Genomic DNA, 25450 nt, shown 5'->3' with positions numbered 1-25450 from the left:
AATAAAATATAATAAAATTAAAAAATTTAATTTTTTAATTATAAAAATAGTTGTTTATAAAAAAAATATAAATAAATAATTTTTAATCTATTAATTTTAAATAACTGTAATTAATAATTATTAATTTTATATATTTAAAAAATAAAATTTAAATAATCACTAATTAATAATAATTTAAAAAATAAAATATAATTCAAAAATATGTATTACCTTCTTATTTTGTTGGCTAGATTCTGTTAATTATCTAGCAAAATTATTATATATATTTTAATAGATTTAGGCATGAAATCTGTTTAGACTAATTTGTGACCTATTAATAAAATTAGATTTTAAAATCAGTCTGAAAGTATTTTATGACAAAATCAAACACAGGCCCACACTGCAAGCTCCTAACACACCCTCCGACCCATTTTCATCGCTAGCTACACGTTTAAAGTCTTACGTAATTACCAGACATTCAAGAATATATACTAAAATAAAATCAAATTATAAATTTACAATATATCACTAACTTAGGAAAACACTAAACTAACATCTAAAACATTTAATAACACATTGCTGCCTGCCTGCCTACTTGGCTAAACGAATAAGAAAATATTCCGTTTTATATAGAATAGATAGAACTCAAAACACTAATGCACAGATTTGTGAATTCTTCAGTCCAACAGCCGGACTACAGTATTTATCTTTAGTTTCCGTGTTACAGTGGTTACACGTTTTTCAGTTTGTACGTAAAGGCAGAGAAGGTAAAGAGAAACCAAAGTAACACAGAAAGGAAAACAAAAAAGTGGTGTGATACGAGTTATTGATCGACGTACTACTAGTTTACAGGTATAACGGAAGAAGGATCAGATTGAATCATTGTCAAGCCCAGATTGCGAGCGAAGACATCAATCCAGCCCCAAGAAAAAGCATACAGTAAGATACTATCTGCAGCCTAAAATTACAACTCATTCTTTTGCTAAGAAAATCTGCCGCTATCAAGTCCACTAACGCCATGTACACCAAAATCCCTGCTGACAAAGAGTCCAGTATGCCCTCAGTGACCAGTGCACCCGCACTGTGAGGGTTATACACCGACGCGATTGCGGTTCCGATCCCAACACCGGTGGGTGTGGTTAGTGCAAAGAAACAAGCCATTATTGTTGCGGATGAGGTCTTGAATTGTGCCTGGGAGATGCACCCTCCTAGTGCAAACCCTTCAAAGAATTGATGAAAAGACAATGCTGCAATTAAGGGCCTTATGGTGCATGGGCTCTGTGAAACCCCCAGAGACAACCCAATTATCACTGAGTGCGACACTATCCCAAGCTCCAGCACCTGCAATATAATCACAAGTCACAATCATGATCATCAAGTGTTAAAAGCATTTCATTTTTGTTCTATTTTGTTACTAAAAAAGCTACCTGAGAAACAACCACGTGGCGGACGTCACTATCCTCCTCCTCATGCGTGCCGTGGACATGGCCGTGGTCGTGGGGCCTGACGCCGCCACCAATGCCATGGCAAGCGTCCTGGCCATGGGGGTGGTTATGTCTATGGTGAGCAGCGTGCGCGTGCATTCCCACGATGTGCATTCCACCCTTCTCTTCTTCTCCAAAAACCTTCCCACTCCAATCCTTCGCCTCCACGATCCCGTCTTCTACGCCGGATTCCGAAGTTCCAACTCGCGCCTGCTCCTCCACCGCACGGTTCGCCTCCACGATCCCGTCTTCTACGCCGGATTCCGAAGTTCCAACTCGCGCCTGCTCCTCCACCGCACGGTTCACCCCTTGCTTCCGCTCGTAGTACTGAGTCCCCACGAAATCAAGCAGCAGCGTAAAGAGAGCCGCCATCATTGCGAAGAACCCGGTGAACGGAAACTTGTGCCACGGTGACGTTGGTAAGCACGGGTTGTTCAGCGCATCAGTAGCGTCTGATAGCATATGGACGAACCCGGTGGCGAGTATGACACCCGCCGCAAAGGCCTTCGCGGCGACGAATAGGTTTCCGTCTGTTCGGAGGAATCTGCGGTGTTTTCCGATGAGCGGAATGGCGATCCCAGCCATTCCGGCGAGGAGGATGGAAGCGATGGCCACGAACTTGAGAACGAAGGCGGCCGAGTCATCACGGCAGAGCTCGGCATCCCGGTCGCCGCATGTGGAGGCCGCCATGAATTCCGGCAGTTGCTGGAAAATCGATGCTTTGGGGAAACAAAAGCACCGGTGTGGAAGAATTTAGAAACTCCCTTTACAAAAATTAACTAGTGTGAATTTGTGCAATATTAGAAAAGATTCCTTCGGATCTACGAAGCACCCTATTTGTAATTATCAAATTGTAGATTGGTGGAGCGCGGTTAGTCACGTACCTGAATGAAGACGAGTATTCGATAGGAATTGCTGGAGTGGTGGCCAGATATCCTGTGAATAAAACAATTGAAAAAGAATGATCATTATTCATCTAGAGAAAGTGGAGAATAAAGAGAAAAAAAAAAGGGAAAAAGGAACGAAAGGGAGAAGGGAAGAAACCTCAATCAGAAACATGGGATGATGATAGCACTAGAGGGATATTTGGGAGAGTGCGTATGGGTTGGGGGGGTTATAGTAGAATAGTTGGATGCCGAGGAATCTGAAATATTAATAATGAGATGAAGATGAAAGGGAGAAGGAGGAACATGAAGAAGGGAAGAGAATTGGGTAAGAGAGAGGGTGTCGTCATAGTGAGGGTGTTGAGAGGGGAGAGAGTAGGAGGGGGTTCCTTCGGCTGCTGACTGTTTGCAAGGAAATGAGCGCGATAGTGTCGACATTCTTTCATCACATCTCCTCTCCTCTCTCTCTCTCTCTCTCTCTCTCTCTCTCTCTCTCTCTCTCTTACTTTTATATCTGGAAACACCAACACGCTGCACCTATTTAAATATTCAATTTACGAATTACTAAATTCTTTTCATTACATCCACCGCACAACCAGCCTCGCAATTTATTATTGTCAAATTGTAGATAGCACCATTAGAATTAGATCTCTTTTAAATATTGTTTTTTATTTAATATAAAAAAATAAAAAATAAATAACTAATATATAAAAGTAAATATTTAAATTAATTAAAAAATAATAAATTTTTTAAAAAATTAATTAAAAATTAAATTTTAAAAAAACACGTAGCATTTTTTATTGTCAAATATTTTAATAAAAAAAGTTATTATTCTAGTATTATTTATACATTAAATATTATAAACATATGTATAAAAATATAATTCTTATTAATTAATTATATAATTTAATTTAAAAAATAAAAAAGAAATATAAAATAGAATTCACTTATGAAGTGTTGTGATAAATAATAATAGGAAACGTCTAACATGTTTTACTTTCTAACATTTCTATTTATTTTCAATTTTAGTTTTTCCAATTGAACATGACGCTTTTGTGTTTTCTTGCATTTTTCATTGCTAATACGAATGTCCATGGCTGGGCTAGGCCGAGTTTAATTAGGCCCAAATTTAAAAAGATGTTGGATTTATTTTAACTTAATTCAAAAGTGATTTAAAATAAATTAGATTAAATTTTATCTAAATAAAATTAGTATATATAAATTTATAAATTTTATATATCAAATAATAAAATATTATTTTTAAAAATTAAATTTAACAAATATTACACTATATTTATATTAAGATAAATTGTCTTAAAACAAAAATAATATCGTATAATATAAAAAAATTAATTAAAATATAAAAGTATAATATGACATATTTTATTTTAATACATCATTACTCAATATTTTTTATGTAATTTTTAATCATTTTTCTCATTTCAATTTTACTCTATGAAATTTAATTTTGATTTGATTTGAAGAGTAAGCGTGGTTCTTGCATCAAGAAAAAATGTTTTTTTAGTAAATATTATTTTAGCTAAAGTCAGTGTTATGTAATTTGTTGAATCAAGATTTAGATCTTTAACTCTGGTATGACAAACATAATTGATATTTATTATTTTTTAATTTATTATTTTTATGAACATCGTAGATATTAATAAAAACAAATCAAAGAATCAAAATTAACAATTTATGATTTAAGCAAAACAACACAAGATTGACGGTTCAATTTTTTTGATATGGAGGCTTTGCGTGTGTGTTATTTGGATATGGAGTCATGGAAGTGTAATACAAAGATGTGGGGCATCTTTTTTATTACTGTCAGGTCCAACAATTCGGACCGTGCGAGTTGTTTGAGTTTCATTTTTTACAAAGCAAATCGGTAGGTCCGATTTGTGGATGAAGAGCTGTTGTAAATCCAGATGATGTAAATCGTACCGTCTGACTTGATAGAGGTGAATACTTTTTTTTTTGTGTTGGCTTATGAAATCGGAGGGTCCGATATGATTTTTTTATTAATTTTTTGAATTCACTAAACGTAATCGCATGGTCCGATTTGGTTCGAGCTTTAAATAAAAGTTGGTGAAACTGGATCTGAGCCTAACAACAACTCACATCCTCTTCTTCTCCTTCTTCAACGGCTCTTTACTCTGGTTTTTAGTTCCTGTCTTCTTGACTAGTTTCGCATGATAGTTAGAAATCCAAAACCAAAGTTTATGAGTTTGTTAATGTGATTGAGAGAAATGAGTGACAGAGTATTATTGAAGGTGTATTATTTTGGTCAGATTTTGTTACAAACATCTGAAGGAGTCAGATTTGTTTGTGAAAATCTGTTAGATGTTGTGATTCCTTTCACAATCTCATTTGAAGAGCTCAAAGGTGTGATCTGTGAACAGATTAATTCTCAGAGGGCAATAAGAATATCTTGTATTCTGTATAGATATCCTATACAAGTGTTTGGTGGATTCGTCCAGTTTCAAACGAAATATGTAACGGACGAAGCGAGCATGCAAGATATGTTTTCCATGTATATTGAAAATCGGAGTCAACTCTTGTTCATCGAGTTGTATGTTGAGTTTGAGCAATCTGAGGCCGACCAGAATATTTTACGGGAAAATTACAATAGTGACAGTGAAGAAGAGTTCGAAAGCAACTACGAATTTGTTGGTCCATATGGAGATGGGGTTGCAGGTGAGGGAGCTATAGCTCCGGATGTGTCTGACGTGGCAACTGCACTGGCAAATGATGTGCCGTTTGAGGAGCTATCATTCATGCGAGTTTTGGATTTGGAAGCCATGCATGTTCCGGAGTTTCCGGATTATATCAGTGCAGGTACGTAATTCTCCGAACTCATAAGAAGGATTGAAATTATTTATTAATATATCTTGATAGTTGGACCAAGTAGCGTAGTAAGGTGTGAAAATATCGATAAGTATTTATTTTTGTTTACCTGTTTGTGTTTTAACTTTAAGATAGGAAATTTATTTGGGAGTTATTGTATTAGTTGAGTATAAATTAAAATTTATTCGTTATGAAGTTAATTAAATATCCGTTAGTACTTATGAGTAATTTTTGTAAATTAAGTAAATATAAATTGGTATTTATTAATATTTATTAGTAAATTTGTAAATTATATTATAAATTAGTATTTATTAGTATAGAATGGTAAACTAGCAAATTAGTTAAATTAAATTTAGTATGTGTTAGCCAGTTAGTTGAATATAAATTAGTATTTATTTACTAAATTAGTTAAATATAATTATTTTGGAGGTTTTTATAATAATTGATGCAGTAAAAAATGTTTTACCTTAATTTTCGAATGTTTAAATATTTGTGTTTTTTAAAATTGGTTGTATGGTTGTCCTGGTGGCAGAAATTCCTTTTGTCGCAGATGGTGAATTCGCCGTTGGGATGGAATTCAGTTCTAGGGAAGCTGTTATTAAAGCGATAAAAGAGTATACTATTCGAAGAAGCGTAGACTACCGGGTGTATGAATCTGAGCCGTTGACATTTTATGCGAAGTACACAGTATGGGGGGTGTGATTGGCTTATCCGGGTTAGCATCAGCCGGAAGTACTGTTGGGTTATAAGGAGTATAATGGCAGTCACACATGTACAGAGCAACAATTTCTCAGGATCATTCGAAGCTGGATTCGACCACAATTGCAGAAGCAATTAAGCCGTTGGTTGAGGCTGACCCCGCCTTAAAGGTAAAATCGGTTATAGTAGAGGTGCAATCGAAATTCAACTACACTGTTAGTTATCGGAAAGCATGGTTCGCTAAGCAAAAGGCAGTGAAAAAAATATTTGGAGGCTGGAAAGCATCGTACGAAGCGTTGCCTATTTGGTTTGAGGCCATGTGTCACAAGGAGCCGTCAGCTGTTGTTCATTTTGAGACTATGCCTGCATATCAAGGCGATGACTTAGTGACTGATATTCGAGTGTTGTATCGTGTCTTTTGGAGTTATTACCCCTGCATTAGAGCATTCAGACATTGTAAGCCAGTTGTCCAGGTGGATGAGACTCACTTGTACGGAAAGTACAAGGGTTGTCTACTAGTGGCAGTGTCACAGGATGGCAACAACAATATCGTCCCAATTGCGTTTGCGATTGTGGAGGGAGAGACTTCAGATGCGTGGCACTTTTTTCTAAGTAACCTTCGTCAGCATGTTGTCACTCGGGATGGTGTGGAACTGATATCCGACCGTCACGAATCCATAAATGCAGATGTGGAAAGGAGTAACGGGGCTTGGTCACCTCCTAGAGCTTTTCATATGTTTTGCATCAAGCATATAGAGTCGAACTTTCTGAGAAAATTCAAGGCGCCGTACTTGTAGAAACTGGTCATCAACATAGGCACCGCTCACTATAGCTAATTAATTTTGTAACAGAGTTCCCTTCAATAAGTGTGTTGACCTCTTTTGTTTCAAATTTTTCTTTTGATCCTTCAGGATATTCGAGGACGATGCGGGAGTACGAGGTGCATTACCAGCGTTTACGAGAACAGGGCGAGACCTACACTGACTGGTTAAACCGAATCCCCCGAGAACAGTATGCGTTGGCTTTTGACGGTGGATATCGATGGGGTCATATGACGACAAATCTAGTGGAATGCATCAATTCAGTATTGAAGGGTGCACGCAATCTCCCCGTGACTGCCCTTGTAAAGGCCACATTCTACAGGCTTAACAAGTTGTTTACACGAAAAAGAGCGGAGGCGGAAGCCCGGATTAATGCTGGCCATGTGTTTTCTGATGTCGTGACCTCGAAGTTGCATGCAAACCAACTTGCATCAGGAAAAATTCAGGTTAGTTGCTTTGACCGGCAGAATGAGGTCTTTGAGGTGCGTGAGATGCCAAGTGGACTAGAGTTTGCAGTGGACCTACGTGGCCTTCGATGTGACTATGGTGAGTTTCAGGTTGACCGGATCCCCTGTCGACATGTGTTTGCATGTTGTGCCAACCAGAGACTGGATTGGCAAGTGTATGTTCATGATTTGTATAAGATGGACCAAGTTCGTCTGGTGTACCGAGCAAGGTTTAGGCCACTTGGTAACCCCACCACATGGCCTGCTTACAACGGACCTCGGTTTATCCCGAATCCGTTCCTGAGACGCGTCACGAAAGGTCGCCCCAAAATGACGCGTTTCTTGAATGAGATGGACACGCAAATGTTACGTCGACTCAGGCGATGTACGCTATGCGGAGCTGAGGGACACAGCCGCAGCAGATGCCGTCAGTCAGGTGGGGCAAATGCTGACAGAGATCGCCAGTAGATTCTTATTCTGAGATGATATTATATATGTCACATTATTCCTTTTGTCAGGAGCTATTTATTTGAGTTAACAATGTATGATATATGTAACATTGTATAATATGACATCAATTCTCATATGAAAGAACCTCCATGTGAACCATTTCATAATATGACATCAATTATTGATACATAAAATCTCTAAACATACCATAGTACAAATTATTGATACCATATTTCACATTATTGATACATAAAATCTTTAAACATACCATAGTCCACATCATTATGAATACAGTAGTCCAAGTCATTAATACATAATGTCCAACACATGCAAAGTACCCTAATCATAGTCCAAATTTTTAAGACAAAAATAAGAGTATTACATCAGAACTACTTTCTCATTGCCCACTTGACATCATTGACGAAGTTCTTGCATCTCTTTGCGACTTTTTTGAACACAGATGGAGTGTATCGATTAGCACTGCGACGTGGTGGATCAATCCTCAGATTGTAACCTTTGCCTTTGTCATCCGGAGTGTGTGCCTGACCTGTATACACAATAATAAAAACAATTAAATTTTGTGACACTAGGTAGTCAAACCAATACGGATACAACATTTCATTTAACAAAACTACACAAATCTACCGTTTAATAAGACAAATTCTCATTGCTAATCAAACATATAAAGCACAAGACAAAACATAATACCATCATTGCGGGATTCCTCATCCTCATCGAACTCCTCTATTTCATCCTCCTCATCATCGTCGTCCTCATCCGGTTCATCTACTATGTACGCATTCGTGTCTTGCTCGGGTGTGTTAGCATCTTCTTGAACAGGTCCCATGGAGACACGGTTAGGATTTTGACTATTAAGTACTCCGCGTCCACCTTCACTTCTACTAGAGTCAACAGATACAAACCCTCCAAAAGCGACCGATGAGGTATGGCAAGGGAGCCTCGCATCCAATGAATATCTACCCGCCAGGAACTCAGCTTGATTGCCATACTGTGATTGTCCGGCATCTGCAGCCATGAACCTAAGCAATTGGCTAAAAGAACCTCCTTCTCCGGGATTAAACTATGACATACCCCAATATTGTTGATGCATTGGAAATGACGGGGTGAACTGTGTCTGAGGTACGTACTGGCTTGAGAACTGAGGTTGTTCTTGTGGAAGTGGAATCAGAATAGATGTTTGCGGCAACTGTGGATCCAGTTCCTCATTGTCATCATCCATGCCCTCATTATCCTCATCCATACCCTCATTACCCTCATCCATGTCCTTATGATCCTCATCACTGTCTTGACCCACAAGATTCGACAAGTTCAACCGGTCCCCATATTTTGACCGGTACCACAACATGTAAGTTTCCAATGGATGCGGTGAATTCATGGGAAGCTCAGAAAGAACGTAGTTATACCTGTTTGTCCAATACATAACCCAACTTGAATGACTCGGTGTTGTGGCCCAGTTAAGATTCTTAGGACCAGTCAGGACTTCTCCATGGGCCTTGTCCAGACTCCGCTCTTTAGGAGGTACTCCCTGTACAAAACCGAACTGTCGCCTAAACCTATCGGTAGCATGCCACTCGATACATTCAAATGACACCAATGGAACAATAGCGGTCCATACAACCGACTGCATATAGATTTCAACAGGAATGATGTTCGGATCCACGCGATTCACAGCATATGCAACCCACACAAACTGGGAATAAAGAAAAAAGAAACTACTGATTACAACCCAGAATATCAATAACAACAACAATGCAAGAGAGCTTCATAATTATGTCTCAGGACACCAAAACCGAAACTAAGAATTCTTTAATTAAAACACACCTGGCCTTCCTGGAGGTCATCAAAGGCCTTCCTAAAGTGAGCTAGATTAAGATATCTATATCGTCTGTCACCACGCTCCCAATTACGCCACCTAATATCATATATTCAATTAGCTAAACTGGATTTTAAATATAAAGTTACAGGTAGATTGTAACGTAATATTACCTGTTGGCTAGTGAAAAATTGTGGGGTTCCCTAGGAAGTGGTGATAGGTATGGCATTCGGATCCAAGCCCAACCGAGCAGAAGTGTTATTGGACCATCCATTTCCTTACAGTTATAACGAAATGCCCTGCATAATGCCCTGTAGAGGTGTGCTAGGCATGCTGATCCCCAACTATACTGTCCAATACCGGCAAAATCACGAAGCAAGGGTAGATACTTCCAGTGCACACCTGCTCCAGATTTATCCCCAAACAAGATCGTCCCGATCAGCAACATAATGTGACACTTCACATACCTCTGTATACTTATTTCATCAGTTAGCTGAATGTTTTCTTTTAGATCCCGCAGCCAAGTTAGTTTTATGCAGCATCCTCTACAGTCTGACTTACGCGGTGCAACTCCAAACTGATGCAAACACTCCGCCTCCAACGCTGGGAAACTACTCATTGTCATCCCAGTAACTGGAAGACCATCCGTCGGAAGACCAAAAATTAGAGCAACATCTTCAAGACTTACGGCACATTCACCAATTGGAAGGTGAAACGTATGTGTATCAGGGTGTCAGCGTTCGATTAGAGCATTCACGAGTGCTTTTTTATTTTGTACGACACCAATTTGAGATGCATGATAAAATTCAGTAACTCGTAAATGCTCCTCCACTCGATCGTTGTACCGATCCGGCAGAACTGGATGATCACAGGTCAACATTCTTAATTTCTGCAAGAAACATAATAAATTATTAGTCAACTCATTAACTACTATTATTATATTACTTACTGCTAGAGGACAAGATTTTTTAAGTTACAGCCACTCATTAATAAAATCTGCACAACTAACTCAATAACAAATATTACTTGAAACCTGTGTCATAAATTTTTTAACTTAATTCGACTAAAACAAATAATTAGTGCTTCAGTCAACTCATTATTAATAACATTAACTAATGAATAGATATAAATAGATTCATAATACATACATATATATACATTCCTAATCAAATCTTAAGAAAATTAGTAAACTTGAGATGTTATTTGTTTATTTATTTGCGATATGGAAAAGAATTTCCTAATCAAATCTTAACATTACTATTATTTGTAATATCAATTATTTATTAACTATAACTATAAGTTAGGTAAAATTACATACATAATTTCTAAATTTCAAAAAATATTAATAATTTCTATCATTTTCTTCTTAAATTTATTTTCTAATAACAATAATAATTAACTTTCTAAGAATCATAATTACAATTAACTACGAATAAAGTAACACACTTTTAAAAATTAATAATAACCATTCGGTTTTTATTTATTTATTCCTGTGTGCAAGGCCACAATAATATTTAATGTTCTAATAATTATAAATAATTAAATATTTATAAAATTTTTTAAAAAAAAAACTTTCTATCCAAAAATTAATAACAATTCGGTTAACATTTTTTAATTTATTTTCTACATATTTTCATATTTTCCCTTCTTCCAACATTATAATAATTATAATAAAAAATATTTAAAAAATTAAAAAAAACTATTGCGTTTTTCTTTTAAACTGCAACATAGTCCAACAATGTTTATACCATTAATACACTAACAATAATAATAACTAACACACTAACAATAATTATTTTTATCCAGAAATCGTGAAAAATTTAACGAAAAATATTAAAAATAGTCCTAACCATTCTATGCCTAATTCTAAGTTCAGATCTTAACAATAATAATAACAACAACTAAGTTTCAACAATAATAATTATAATAATAAAAATTAAAAATAACACACTAAACTTACATAATCAGAATGATTAAGATAATGCATTATATGAAGTTCAGAGCGATCAACATCTTTAAATTTATTTTTTTTTTGCATTTTCTTATCTTCTTCACTATGCAAACCCACCAGCAGCAGAGAAAAGAAGCACAACTATGAAGTTTTGAGGTTGAAAATGAATGCTGAATGAAATAACTCGGATGGTGGGTAAGACTCCTTAATGCATCCGTCATTTTGGTCTGTGGGGCACCGTTTGGGAAAATACAATTGCTTGACGCGTGGCCACCATGCAACAAAACGGACCATCCGTTTTCGTTGCACCAAATCGGACCCTCGGTTTTGCAGAACCTTTGTCGCACGGTCCGATTTCTTCAACACCTGACACCACATCCTTGTTCACCCCCCGGTTCCCATAACCCGGTAAAGCACACCCCTTTGATCTATATAAAAATTAAAAATTGCATGATTGAGCTATATACTCCAAAGATCATGTCATTCTAGAATAAGAAGCTGTTGCACTTGTGATCAAAGAATAAAAAAGGAATGATTCCCTTTCCAATACTAACGGTTATAACATTGATTTGTGCAAGGGCTACTTGGATCAAAAAGAAAATTTTTCTTACATTGAAGAAGAGATCAACAAGCTTTATATATCATGATTTGTCCACGGAATAAGATAACTAATTTGAGCTAATTCAGATAATATACGCACAGCTTTTGTGGGATTTTTTCAATAATAAAATAAAAAAATTCATATTTTTTCGAATATAATTTTTGGACTTTTATTTTTAAAATATGCTTTTTTTTAATTTAAGTAAGTTTGCTACACTCTCCGACGAACTCTATAAAAATTGACAAATCCGCTTAACCCAGCAAACTCCACTCAAGTTTTTTAAAAAACACACTTTTAATCTATATCATTATCTAGAAAATACTATATAGATATACAAACAATTTATAAGAATACACAAAAATATACAGACAACAAGTATGGCTTCTTTAAGGATTTTTTTAATTATAAATTAAAAAAATAAGACATATTTAACAATGACAACCATTGTTATCGTCTCTAAAAATACATAGGTACACCGAAATAAGCCATATTTAACAAAAAAAATTTAATTATAAATTTAAAAAAATAACTATAAATTATCTAAGTTGAGTTAGTACTTAGAAATTATTAAGATTGGGTTAATTCAGATGAGTTACAAAAATATGAATCTTTTGAATTGGTGTTTGTAATTTTTTTTATTATAGTAAAAATTCCACTATTGTTTATAATGGAAACTGAATATTGGCCACATTACACTTTATAGTCGAACCAAGATATATCGCGTTGTCACTTATTCTCTAACTCTCATCTCTGTACTATCATTTTCTATTCTTTTACTTTGAGATAAGCAAAAAGCAAAATAATCTCTTATTTCATGATTTATGCACAATCAATTTTATTAACTTTCAAAAATAGTTTCTTGATTTAATCCTCCCTTCTCAACTTACTTAAAAATTTTCAATTGACATAAGATTTTCGACTCAAGGGACTAACTTAACAATTTGGAGTTAACGATCTATGCCAATTAATATTGTTGCATACGCTCTAATAGGAGAATAATCCAACAATAAGCCACCATACTTCAATGACACTAAATATGCCTATTAAAAAGAAAGGATGAGGATCATCATAAAATCTATCGATTGTAATGTCTAGAAGATTATTCTCAATAGACCAGACATTCCTACCAATGTCAATACGAAGGAAAATATTGTTCTAAAAAAGGATAATAAATGGAATGATGAATACAAGAAGAAAGTAGAGTTAAAAGACAAAGCTATCAACATGATACATTGTGCAATTAGTTTTAAAAAATTTAGAAAAGTTTCAAGGTATAAAACCCCAAAGGAGATACGAGACAAGCTATTGTTCACTCATAAAGGTACCAAACAAGTTTAAAAAACTTGTATTGGCATGCTTATAAAAGAGTACGAAATATTTCTGATGAAAGAATGTAAAAATATGGACGAAATGTTTGAAAGATTCTTCATAATCATTAACAATCTTGATGCTCTCGTGAAGAAACACACTGAAAAGAGCTCGTGAAAAAAATTCTAAGAAGTCTCATAAAAAAATGGAAAACCAAGAGCATAGCAATTGCTGAAAGGAACAATCTAAAAAAAATTTCCTACGACGAAAAGAGAAAATATGCTAGCTTACAAAATAACTCTTCATGAACCAAAGAATAAAGATCGTGCGTTAAAATCCAATATCTCCTCCAAAGATGAAGAATCAGAAGATAATCTCTTTGATGATGAGCTCGTCTTCTTCGCTAGAAGGCTTAGGAGAATGATGAGATAAAGTGGAAAGAAAAAATGATTTTTTTTCAAAGGACTTCAAAAGGGATCAAAGTAAGGTTATCTGTCATCACTATAAAGAATTTGGCCATTATAGATAAGACTGTCCACAAAAGAAGAAAAAGAACAATAACAAAAAAGAGTAAATAACTATTTCTGACCATGAAAGATTTAAACGCTGGCAAAATTGACCACAAAAGAACTAAATGAACTTTATACCCGAAAATTATGTTCAACAAAAATATCCAATCATTAAATTTTTATTAACTTCATTAACACATTAAATTTCAAAATTAACTCTACCACCAATTATTTTCAAGCTTCAACTTTCTATTATGCCTCCTTCATTTCTTCTTCCATTCTAAAAACAAAATGAAAAACAAAAAAATCCTAAACTTAAATCTATCTTTTTTTCAAATCTGTCTATCTTACTCTTTTTTTTGTCTTTTTATTTTTTGGAATCATTCATAGTAATTACAACTTAATTGATTATAAAAAACATAATTTAAAATCATGATAAATAAACAGAGAACCTTTAGCATTAGCAATAGTACATGAACATAGAGAAAAGAATGGGTTTGAGGAGAGAAGGAAAAAGTGAGATTCATGGAAAAGAAAAAAGTGCCTTCATGAGGGTTCACGGTGAACTTGATGCCAATGGCCAAAGAAAAAGAAGAACCCTCATAAACCTCTTTGGTTAAAGCAAAGAAAGTTACCACACTGGCAAGTTCCATGATGGTTCTAGAAACATTTATGGAAAAGAACTTCTTCTAGTTTTGAATGCTCAATTCAAAAATGAGCTACTTCTAAAACTATTAAAAAGGAGCATTTTGGAGGCTTAAAGGAAGAGAACTTGCTAAAATGAAAGTGGGTTATGTTGGTCTTTAAATTTGGTGTCATTGAAGGTGTTGCTACATGGCGAGCAGGAATAGGGCTTAGAGTTCTTTAGTTTTTCATTTTGTTTCTGTAATGGAAGAAGAGAAAGAAAAAGAAATGAAGAAGGAGGCATGAAAAGAGGTTCAAAGTTGAAGATGATTAGTGGTAGGGTAATTTTAGAATTTAATGTTGGAGTTAATAAAAATTTAACGATTGAATATTTTTGTCAAAGATAATTTATCTTTCATAGGTATAAAATTTATTTAGTTCTTCCGTATTCAAATTTTCATGGTAAAAAAAATATCTATTTACTTTACAAAAGATAGAAGAAGAAGGTTCTTATGATATCATGGAGCATCTTGAAAATGACACTGATGATAAAGATTTTGATCATGAATATCATATTTGACTCATGACTAATCAAACTAATTATGATAAGGTAGACTTTACTAAGCTTCCTACTGGATAAATGAATCATTGTATCTTATTATTGATGATTTAACTAAAAATTCTGCTAAACTTTTCGATAAATATAGCAAATGTAAAAAGAAAAATGATGCTTTGAAATTGAAAAATGCCAAGCTCAAAGAACAATTAAGCATGACAGAATTCTCCTCTGTTTTAAAACAAGAAAATGAGCTTTTGAAAATTGAAAAATTAAGGATCTAAAAATGAGGAATTCAGCTGATGCATCAAATGATGTTCTTGCTGAAAATGAAAAATTATAAGAGATTATCAAGAATTTAAACATTGATTTAACAAAGTTTGTTCAAGGTTTTGAAAATTTGGACAAAATTCTAGCTAGCTAATCAAAGGTCCTTTTTTATAAAATCTGATCTTGGTTTTGTGAAAGAGAGAAAACCAATTTTAAAAAATAATTTTAAAGCCTCTTCCTCCAAAATAAAAATGGTTCAATATTTTTCTAATAAAAATTACAAGGCCACCTCTTTTAAAATAAGAATATTCTTTATCATTCAAATTTTTTCAATAAGAAGCAACATTTATTCTAATTGTAATAGAGATGGACATTCTTTTCCTCAATGTTTCATTTACAAAAAGAAAACTGATAATTATGTTTATAATATTGTTTGTGATTATAATGTTTTTGAGCAATAAAAAAGAATTATCAAAGAATCTAAATTAGTTTGAATACCTAAAATTTTATGAAAATTTTGTAAATTTGTCTTGTATTCAAGAAGAGCAAAGACATGTGAAATCTTGATAACAGATGAAAAATTCATATTCTTCATCAAGCTAAGTGAATATGATAGTGAATTTGTGACTTTTAGAGATGATGTTAAAGAAAAAATCACAACCATTAGAAAAGTAGGTAAGGACTTTTCATCTTGCATTAACAATGCATTACTCATTGAAGGATTAACGGATAATCTCATTAGCATAAGTCAATTATGTGATAATGATTATATGGTCATCTTTAGAAAAATCAAATGCAAGGTGATTGATGAAATTTCTAATTCTATTTTATTCATGGCCAAAAAGTATGACAATGTTTATGGTTTAACACTAAATGAACTAAAAAATCAAAATACGAAATACCTTTTTTCAATTGATTTTGAAAAATAAATTTGGCAAAAGAGACTAGGGCATACAAGCATGTTCCAAATCTCTAAACTAGTTAAAAAGAATTTAGTGAGAGGTCTTCATAATATAAAGTTTGATAAAGATATCATTTGTGATACTTGTCAAATGGGCAAACAAACTAAAATTTCTTTTAAATATAAGGAAGATGTCTCTATTAAATGTCTTTTAGAGCTTTTAAATATTGATCTCTTTGGTCCTACTAGAACTCAAAAACTTAGAAGTAAAAGTTATGATATAGTTATAGTGGATGACTATTCTAGATATGATAGGGTAATTTTATTTGTTCATAAGAATGATACTTTCAAGATTTTCAAAAATTCAACAGGAATGTTCAAAATTAAAAAAATATTTAAAACTTGTTTGTAAAAGAAGTGATCATAAAAAAAATTTTAAAATTATTTTTTGAATCTTTTTTGTGATGAAAATGTCATTACACATAACTCCTCTTGTCCAAGAACACCTCAACAAAATAGTGTAGTGAAAAAAAAGAATAGAAGCCTTCAAGAGATGGCTAGAGCAATGTTATGTGAAAGTGATATTCCAAATTTTTTTTAGGCTGATGGAGTAAACATTGCATGCTATATTTTAAATCGAACTATCATTCGCAAGTTTTTAAAGAAAATCCCCTATAAACTATGGAAAGGAACTCCTCCAATTATAAAATACTTTCATATCTTTAAATGGAAATACTTTATTCTGAACAAAAGAAAACTTTGGTAATTTTATCCAAAGAGATGTGGAAGAATGTTCATTAATTATTACACAATTAGTAAAGCCTATAGAATTTATATTAAAAACTCTAAAACTGTTGAGAAAATTATACATGTCACATTTTTTGAGATTAATGGTATTTTTAGTGAGTTAAGCCCCACTTTGGTCCCTGAGATTGACGAGTTGCACCGATTTAGTCCTCCAGATCCCAATTGCACCAAATTAGTCCCCCAGATTCGAAAAAATGAACCACGTTAGTCCTTTCCCTATTTTCCGTCACCGGAGGTCTGACGCCGTTAGTGACTTGGCAAATTTTGCCACGCTGGACACAGTAACAGTTATATGACGTGGCCTAAAGTTTGAATTGCTCCAATTTAGTCCTTATCCCCCTTTTAAAACCTAAGTTCATCATGTCACCCCATCATCTTCTTCTTCTACCCGTTTCTCTCTGGTTCTTCGTCTCCTGCTCCCTTCCAAGTTTACCAGCATGATTGCAAGTGGGAGCCAGAGTTCCATGCGGTCCAACAGTAGGAGTTCCAGTCGAAGTAGAGTCTCGGTTGTTCCGCAGTGGTGTGGGTGTGGGTGCCGCCCTGTTCTTCGGTGGTCCACAACAGAGGCTAACCCTAACAAGCCATTCTTTGGGTGCCCTAACTACAATGTTAATGGTAAGAGGTGGTGTGGTTTGTTTGTCTGGGCTGACATTGGAGAAGAAGACCTGAGAGGAAGGGTAATGTCTACCGTGGATGGTGACCAAGTTAGGGTGGATTTGGCTTGGAGAATTGGGAAGATAGAAGCTGAAGTTAGAACCCAAAAAATGTACATTTAGGTTTGGCTTTGTTTGTAGTTTTTGTTGTGGGTTTTATGTGGTAGTTAAAGCTTGAAGATGGGTTTGTGTTTCTGTATTCAGGGTGGAAGTGTATTAGAAGAAACTAAAATTTTTCTTCTCAGATGTCATAGTTGTTTTCTGTCATTCAATGAAATTGCTGAAAGAAATTGCAAAAAAAATGCATGTGAAGTAGCATAATTGAAGCTGGAAGAAATTGTAAGAATAACAATATCCATATCAATAAGTTTAACAAAAGTAACAATAATCCTGCCATATTAATGACAACTCTTAAGACAAAAAAACACCTTAGCCAAGGACACAGAGTGCCATCATTGTCATATTCAATTCAAATATACTAAAAGTCTACTGCCATAAATTCAGGCCACAAAACAAAAAGCATCATTTACAAAAAGCAGCCAAGTTTCATCCAAAATAGGCAAAAACAGGATCAGGTACATCTTCATTTCTTCTTCCTTGGTGGCTTGAAGCCAGGTGTTGGGACAAATTTGAGGAAGTTGGCCAGTCTTGAAGATGTGGCTGAGCTTGCTCCTTGTAGTGGATCCACAGTAATCGAGCCTGATGGTGGTGTGGAGGACCTCCTTCTTGTCTGCAACTTGGATGGCCTCGCAGGTGGATCCTGTTTCAGTAGGACATAAATTCAATTTAACGTGAACAACAATTTTGAGTATGAGTTGTGAAACTAAATGCAACTACCTCTTGACTATGTTGGGACTGTTGTGCATCGGAGTAGTTTTGCTGGGAGAGGTCGATCTCAACTGGTGCAGGTGGCTGAGCAGGGGCTTCTGGAGCAGCTGAGATGGTGCTTCTGGAGGAGCCGGAGCAGGTGCATCTGGAGGAGCTTCAGTATGTGCTTGTTCAGTGGGCTTTGTCTTAGCAGCAGCTGCAGCTGCATCAGCAAGAGCTTGAGTAATATCAGCTGCTCTCTTTTTTGGACAACCCCTCTTTGTGTGCCCCTTTTGTAGACAGTATTTGCATGTAAACGGTTTTAGTTGTCTCTTTAGTGTCCCAGTTACCTTAGACTTCTTGCTTCCCTCATTACCCTCATCTGCATCCTTTCTCCTTTTCTTTGTTACTGGTCCTGGCTTCTTCTTTTTCTTTGGAGCTTGTGGTCTATTCTGGTCAGATTTTTCCCAAAGAGATTGTCCAGGCAATGGATTTATGTAATGTGCATAGGTGTCTCTATATGCGTCCATGGTGAGCCACTTATGGCAGAAATCTTCAGGCCTCTTATTCACCCTTGCGAGGGCTGCACACGCATGCACACAGGGCATTCCTGAAGGAATTAACAAAGTAATGTGTCATTAAAGTATTTAACAAAGTTCTCTTGGTTACTAAAGTATGTAATTACCTGTTAGCATCCAAAATTGACATGTGCAGAGTCGCTTGCCCAAATCCACTACCATGTTAGTTGGATGACCATGAACTTCAAACTTCTCATACTCATCATCCCCTGTCCAGATTGGCATCCAACTTTTAGACTCCTTCCTGATCTTGTCCAACCTACTTTGAACCACTGGTGGTAGCTTTCCTACATGCTTAGCCAACTTAACTTTGTTTTTAGCGATTGTTCTCAAAACAAACATTCTGACCTCCTCAAGTAGCGTGATGATTGGCTTGGCCCTTGCTTCCTTAATTCTTGCATTAAAGACCTCGCAAGCGTTATTGCAGATATTATCCAGTTTAGGAGCATGACTAAATGCTGACTTTGTCCAGGACTCCATAGGCCACTTGTTCAGGTAACTCCACGCATTCATTAATTTTCTTAATCTTCTTCATATTGTCAGAGAAATCTTGATAAGTTGTTGATCGTGCGCATTCCCAAAGTAAACCCTTAACTCTAAATCCTTCCACTGCTTGTTAAAATTTCTCCATAGGTGCCACACGCAGAACCTATGGTGGACATGAGGCATGACCTCCTGGACTGCAGAAAGCAGGCCCTGCATGTGAAACAGATACAATTCTCGTGATACATAATAGTCCCTTACTTACAAATCGTGATACATAATAGTCCCTTACTTACAAATCGTGATACATAATAGTCCCTTACTTACAAATCGTGATACATAATAGTCCCTGAGTTACACATCGTGATACATAATTGTCCCTAACAGTCCCTAACAGCATAGTTCACATCATACTCAAACAGTAGACAACATTAAAGTCATTCAGTTCACAGCTCTATACAACTCAGTTTACAGCATACAATTCAGTTCACAGCATACTATACACAAACAGTTTTTCATTCAGTTCACATCAATACAATTCAGTTCAAGGTACTTACTTTAACTAGCATATGCTATACCAATTCTAATACTACAACCTACTAGGAAAGGGCATACAATAGCCATTTATATTACCTTCTGCATGTCGCTCATGAAGCACCATTGTTTTCTTTATAGTCTCCAAGGTCCTCATGGAGTAGCTCCAGAAACTACCTCCAGTTCTCCGTGTTCTCGACATCCACAATTGCCCATGCTATAACATAGATGTGATGATTTGCGTCCTGTCCCACAGCGGATAGAATCTGGCCTCCAGTTTGAGTTTTAAGGAACGCACCATCTAAACCAATCAGTCGCCTGCACCCGGCCTTAAAACCATTCTTGCACCCACTAAGACATACATACATCCTCTGAAAGATCACATTTCCATCTGGTTGGGGGATAGTCCCTATTCTAACTGTTGACCCCGGATTACACTTCAATAGGGTTTCTCCATAGTCCCTTACCATTGCATACTGGGCCTTCTCATCCCCATACACCACAGCTCTAGGGTCTGCCAAGGCTCTAGAAATTGAATTCCTATTCAGCACAAGATCACACTTGGACTTGAAGTATACAGCTGCCTCACATTGTCTGAAGTTAGGATATTTCCTAACCTTCTTCACTAACTTGCTAGTCAACCAGTTCCTATTTGCAGCTCGGTTGGAGGCCTCTCTAGCACATGTGTGGTCGTCATTGAAGGTTTTTATCTGCCAACATGTCTCCTCGTGATCTCGTGATGCATATACCACCCACTTGCAATCCTCAGCTTTACAAACAGCCCTGCATCTCACAGCCCTCTCTGAACTCCCACTTTGTATAAATTTCATCCCCACCTCAAGTTTTAAATCCCCGAATCGAATACCATCTCTAAATACTGGGAATACATCATCTGGCTCTTCTTCAGAAAATTTCATCCGAAGGAGGAGGAGTCTTCATTTCCCCGAGTGCCAAGAGTTGGCACCATCAGACTCTGCTCCAGGATCATATGAGTTGTCCAGATTTTCATCTCCGGTCACAGGCATTCTAAGAAACTCACTCCACATCACCTCATCATCCACCACCAATGCGTCATCATCGTTAAGAAAACTTCCTCTTAGACTTTGCTAGTCCCTCAGCAGGGTGCATGCTTCGAGCCAGGCTCTCTCCTCTTGGTCTCACATTTTTTAACAACATCATATCAGTGAGCTATCATCTCCTAGGATCATATGAACTGTCCTCTGTGGTGTGTTCATCTTCAGAAGAAGACAACCTCAGCACTTCTTTTTTCGTTGCTTCCTAGTCCTCACTTGTGAAGCAGACCTTGTGCAATAGGCTTAGCTCTGATTTTGGACTTTGGCTTTAGTTTGGGCTTAGACACAGAATTCTTGTTGGGCTTGGGCTTGGGCTTAGAGGCATTCTTCGGGTTAGCAGTGGCCTTATGTGATGATGTAGTATTGGCTTTCAGGTTTGGGTTGACATTTGAATTGGGTTTCAGTTTTGGGAGAACTGGAGGAGTAGTGGTAACAGGCTCTGCAGTAGTTGGCTAGGATTAGAGTTGGGTGTGGTAGTAGGATTACTGTTTTGGGTTGTTGGGTTATTAGCACCAGGATCTTTTGGTTCTGTGGTCTTGGGTGGTGAGGTATTATGCATTGGTTCAGTGTTCTTGGTGAATGGAGTCTCATCAGCAGGGGTAGTGGGTTTATTATCTGGGTTTGGGGTTTCATCTTGTAGGGGTTCATGGTCAGCTTCATCACTAACCTCTCTCAAATCATCATGGCCCTCAACATACTCCACAATCTCATTTCCTCAAGAATTTCTGGTGTTGAAACTGCATGCTCAAAGTAAAACATCAATCAGCCCCTCATTCTTTTCACCCATGAAACACATCTCTCTCAGCTCATCATCACAATTCAGAGCTCTTAACCCAATTTCTAAACTCCTCCTGGCACATGCACCAACATTCTCCTATCCTATCATATCCTAGTTCCTTATAATAATTCTCACCCAAAAAACATCTAAAGTATCTACATCAATGTCCCAACGCATGCCTTCTTATCAGGAGAATATATGGTCATCCTTTTTCATCTTTCTGAAACTTTCCCCCATGGTGGAACATTATATCTAAGTGCACATCCATCTGCATGATTAACAAAAATTTCTTTTCAGCAACAGTTCCACACAATGATCCCTTTAACATACTTTTCTCATCAATATTCATACATTATAGAAAACATATCAAAATAAAAAAAATTTATCCACCATCAGAACAGGCATGAAGACAAACCCCAAAAAAACAGTTGCAGACAACATCCAAATAAAACCCTACCCAAATTCCACTACAAACCTTAGGGAAAAAAACATACAAAGCAATAAACTATGATCAACAACCATCAACGCATTCCCTAAAATTTGAAAAAATAATTTTTAAATTCTTCACTAACCTCGGTGACGGAACAGAAGCTCCTTGTTGCAGCAAAGTACCTCCTCAGACAACTGTTCATGTTTTCTTGTGATCAAGCAGTCTCCGGAATCTATTGCTTACTCGTTTCTGATTTTAGTGAGTAACGGAAGAGAGACGTTTTTCTCTGTGTCAGTCATGGAAGGGTTGAAGACGAAGAGTGAAGAACAACGAGGGAGAGGCCAACGTTTTGTTTTCCATCGCATAGAAACGACGTCGCTCGAAGGGGGATTTTAGCGCCAATCTACAAACGACGCCGTTTCCACCGTGTCCAGCGTGGCAAAATTTGCCAAGTCACTAACGGCGTCAGACCTCCGGTGACGGAAAATAGGGAAAGGACTAACGTGGTGCGTTTTTTCGAATCTGGGGGACTAATTTAGTGCAATTGGGATCTGGAGGACTAAATCGGTGCAACTCGTCAATCTCAGGGACCAAAGTGGGGCTTAACTCTATTTTTAGTATTTATATAGATGATTACATATGATAAAGAGGTTAAAAATGGCTCTGGACAAGGTGTTGTCCCTAAAATAGCATTAGATTCTGCAGATGTTGCTGCAAATGAAGATTCTAGAGACAAAATAAAATTATCTTTTGATTCTTTAGGAGACAATACGACTGCAAAAAATTTAGAAACTGCAGAACCAATACTTAAACCTTACTCCAAATGTTTTCAAATTGAGAGAATAGAATTCATTCAGAATTATCTTAATCAATTCATCATAGGTGATCCTTCACATGGAATTACAATAAGATCATCTACAAGAAGGCTAGAATCAAACAATTTTGTCCTTATCTCAATAATAGAACCTCAAAACATGGAAGAGGTTATTGAAGATTCGTCTTGGTTTAAAGCTATGAAAGATGAACTAAAAAAATTTAAAAAGAATAAGGTCTAGACTTTGGTTCCAGATTCGAATGACAAGAAGTCACAGGAACAAAATGAATATTTAGAAATAAACTTGGATAAGATAGCAAGATTGTGAGAAACTAAGCAAGGCTTGTTGCACAATGATATAATCAAGAGAAAAAAATAGCTTTTGATGAATCATTTGCTCTAGTTTCTTTAAGTTGATTAATTAAGTTAGTTTATAACTAATTAGAATAATTAGTTAGATAAATTAATTTAGGATTTACTTTAGGATTGAAGTTAGACTGATTTAGACTTGAATTTAAATTAATTAAGTTAATTTTATTATTAATTAAGATTTGAAATTAGATTAATTATTTTTACAAATGTTATTAATTTTTAGATTTCACTAACTTTATTCTATTTTAGGATTTTTTTTTGTTTGAACGTCATATGGTGTTAATCATGGGTTATTCGTGCTAATATATACGTGAATTGTTCGTGCTATCTCTAAACGTGTTAAATTATTTAAGTTTTATGCTATACTTACTTTTCCTAAGATACAGTTTTAGGACAGAAGTATGAAAAGATTCTCTAATGGCGCTTTCTTGTTGAAAAATTACGAAGTAATAAGGGATTACACACTAGAAGAACCAAGATTTGATATTTTATTGAATGCGTGTTTGTTTTAGTTTATGCCTACAATTGTTTTCTCTTAAAAATTGATAAAATTTTTAGTGAAAAATTCTATCAAATTTTCATTAAAATTATTTAAAAATGTTTGGTTTATGAAAAAAATAAAACATATATTTGGTAGAGGATTCTAATTATAAAATAAGCACTATCAAAATTCTAAAAAATTTAATAAGTTGTGTTCTTGGTCGAATTTTAGGTTATTTGTTTCAAAATGATTTTAAATTATCGTTTGTGGATGTATGATAGGAATAACGGTCAAATGGGGAGTTTAAAACCTAGGTTCTTTGAGGGGGTTGATTAGTTTGTTGCGTATGTCTTCAATAGAGAATCTTCTAGGTTTCAAGGGGTAACTAGGTGCCCGTGTTATAAGTGTCGACCGACTAAGTTTTTTGGACCTTCAGATATAACCTTCACCTTTACCGTAATGGGATTAAGAGTGGATATTGGGTATGAACTGAACATAGAGAAGTTGATGAACAGAGAATCAATCGGTCTGCACCAAATTTCAATAAGTTTGGTCGATCAAGGAGGGTTCGAGTCATTAGAGAGATGAATTTAGAAGAGGTGAATTGAAAGGTAACTAAGAGAGATGCAACGAGATAGTATTTGATGCAATCAGTGTTAATAATATAAAAGATGTTGAATAAGAGTCTAACCCAAAGACAAAGAGATTTTATGATCTGTTAAAATATGCCACGCAACCGTTGTTTGAGGGGTATATTCACTCGAAATTATTTATCTAGATTACAATGATGAATAGTAAGTTTGAGTCAAATCACAACTGAGAGTCTTTTGCTAAGTGATCCGCCCTTGATAAAAAATTAGTACCAGCTGGGACTACTGACATCTCTCAAAGCCATTATGAAGCAAAGAAACTAGCTTCAAAGGGATTGTTTGCTGTATTACAAAGGGATATAGACTTTACTACTTGTAAATTTTGTAATGCACCGAGGTATTAAGTAGATAGAAAATAGATTGGTAAATGAAGGTTAAATAGAATTTCAAACAAAAGGATGCACTACTTATCCCTAATCTCTAAGTTAAAAAAATTATATGCTTTAATGAGTTCGGCCTCTCACATGACATGACATAGTAACAACAAGAGAGACAATAATTTTATGATGCACCTGTCATAAGAAGAGTCTTGAAAGTACTTTGATCATGTCCATTCTATATTTGTGAGAGAATCTATAAATGTTAGATTAGCTTTGTGCTCTGATGGATTTGCACAAAACTTTAATTTCAGTAACACGTACTCTTGTTAGCCTATTGTGGGGACTCTTTATAACCTACATCTCAAAATGAGCATGAAATAGTCATACATATTCTTAACTTGCATCATACTTGGTTCGAGCAATTCAAAGGTCAAAATTGATATGTTCTTGCAACCCTCGGTGGATAAGTTGAATGAGTTGTGAATTGATGCTGTAGAGATATATGATAT

The 25450-nt window shown here is 35.6% G+C and overlaps 3 protein-coding genes across 4 annotated transcripts; 1 reads left to right on the top strand and 2 right to left on the bottom strand.

Annotated features, from left to right (window-relative positions):
* Positions 1 to 642: 642 nt before the first annotated feature.
* LOC130944622 (zinc transporter 4, chloroplastic-like) lies at positions 643 to 2768 on the bottom strand. 2 transcript variants are annotated; one of them, XM_057873025.1, is made up of 5 exons: positions 2508 to 2768; positions 2348 to 2399; positions 1770 to 2227; positions 1407 to 1697; positions 643 to 1320 (listed from the first exon to the last, which is right to left on the bottom strand). In XM_057873025.1, exons 3-5 carry the CDS (start codon positions 2151 to 2153, stop codon positions 865 to 867), a joined length of 1131 nt encoding a protein of 376 aa, XP_057729008.1. In that variant the 5' UTR covers positions 2154 to 2227; positions 2348 to 2399; positions 2508 to 2768; the 3' UTR covers positions 643 to 864. The 2 variants fall into 2 exon arrangements, with proteins under 2 accessions (XP_057729008.1, XP_057729007.1); XM_057873024.1 differs by having other exon boundaries at positions 1770 to 2182; positions 2508 to 2766.
* A 1825-nt stretch (positions 2769 to 4593) lies between these two features.
* Positions 4594 to 6687, top strand: LOC130945554 (uncharacterized). Its single transcript, XM_057874263.1, has 3 exons — positions 4594 to 5182; positions 5724 to 5871; positions 5970 to 6687. Exons 1-3 carry the CDS (start codon positions 4594 to 4596, stop codon positions 6685 to 6687), a joined length of 1455 nt encoding a protein of 484 aa, XP_057730246.1.
* Positions 6688 to 20196: 13509 nt separating this feature from the next.
* Positions 20197 to 20940, bottom strand: LOC130945553 (uncharacterized). Its single transcript, XM_057874262.1, has one exon. It carries the CDS (start codon positions 20938 to 20940, stop codon positions 20197 to 20199), a length of 744 nt encoding a protein of 247 aa, XP_057730245.1.
* Between the last annotated feature and the right edge of the window lie 4510 nt (positions 20941 to 25450).

Source organism: Arachis stenosperma, chromosome 8 (assembly GCF_014773155.1).
Source record: "Arachis stenosperma cultivar V10309 chromosome 8, arast.V10309.gnm1.PFL2, whole genome shotgun sequence".
In the NCBI taxonomy this organism is placed as follows: Eukaryota; Viridiplantae; Streptophyta; class Magnoliopsida; order Fabales; family Fabaceae; genus Arachis; species Arachis stenosperma.
Note: the sequence above shows the minus strand (reverse complement) of the source record. Positions and strands in the feature narration are given on the sequence as shown.

Bases quoted from the DNA above. Each gene is read 5' to 3' on its own strand.
- LOC130944622 (XM_057873024.1), bottom strand. The intron at 2,183-2,347 runs GTACGTGACTAA...GTTTCCCCAAAG, and splicing joins GAATACTCGTCTTCATTCAG to CATCGATTTTCCAGCAACTG. The intron at 1,321-1,406 runs GTAGCTTTTTTA...ATTATATTGCAG, and splicing joins GCCACGTGGTTGTTTCTCAG to GTGCTGGAGCTTGGGATAGT.
- LOC130945554 (XM_057874263.1), top strand. From the start codon at position 4,594: ATGAGTGACAGAGTATTATTGAAGGTGTATTATTTTGGTCAGATTTTG. The intron at 5,183-5,723 runs GTACGTAATTCT...TCCTGGTGGCAG, and splicing joins TCCGGATTATATCAGTGCAG to AAATTCCTTTTGTCGCAGAT. The intron at 5,872-5,969 runs GTACACAGTATG...ACACATGTACAG, and splicing joins CCGTTGACATTTTATGCGAA to AGCAACAATTTCTCAGGATC.
- LOC130945553 (XM_057874262.1), bottom strand. From the start codon at position 20,940: ATGAAATTTTCTGAAGAAGAGCCAGATGATGTATTCCCAGTATTTAGA.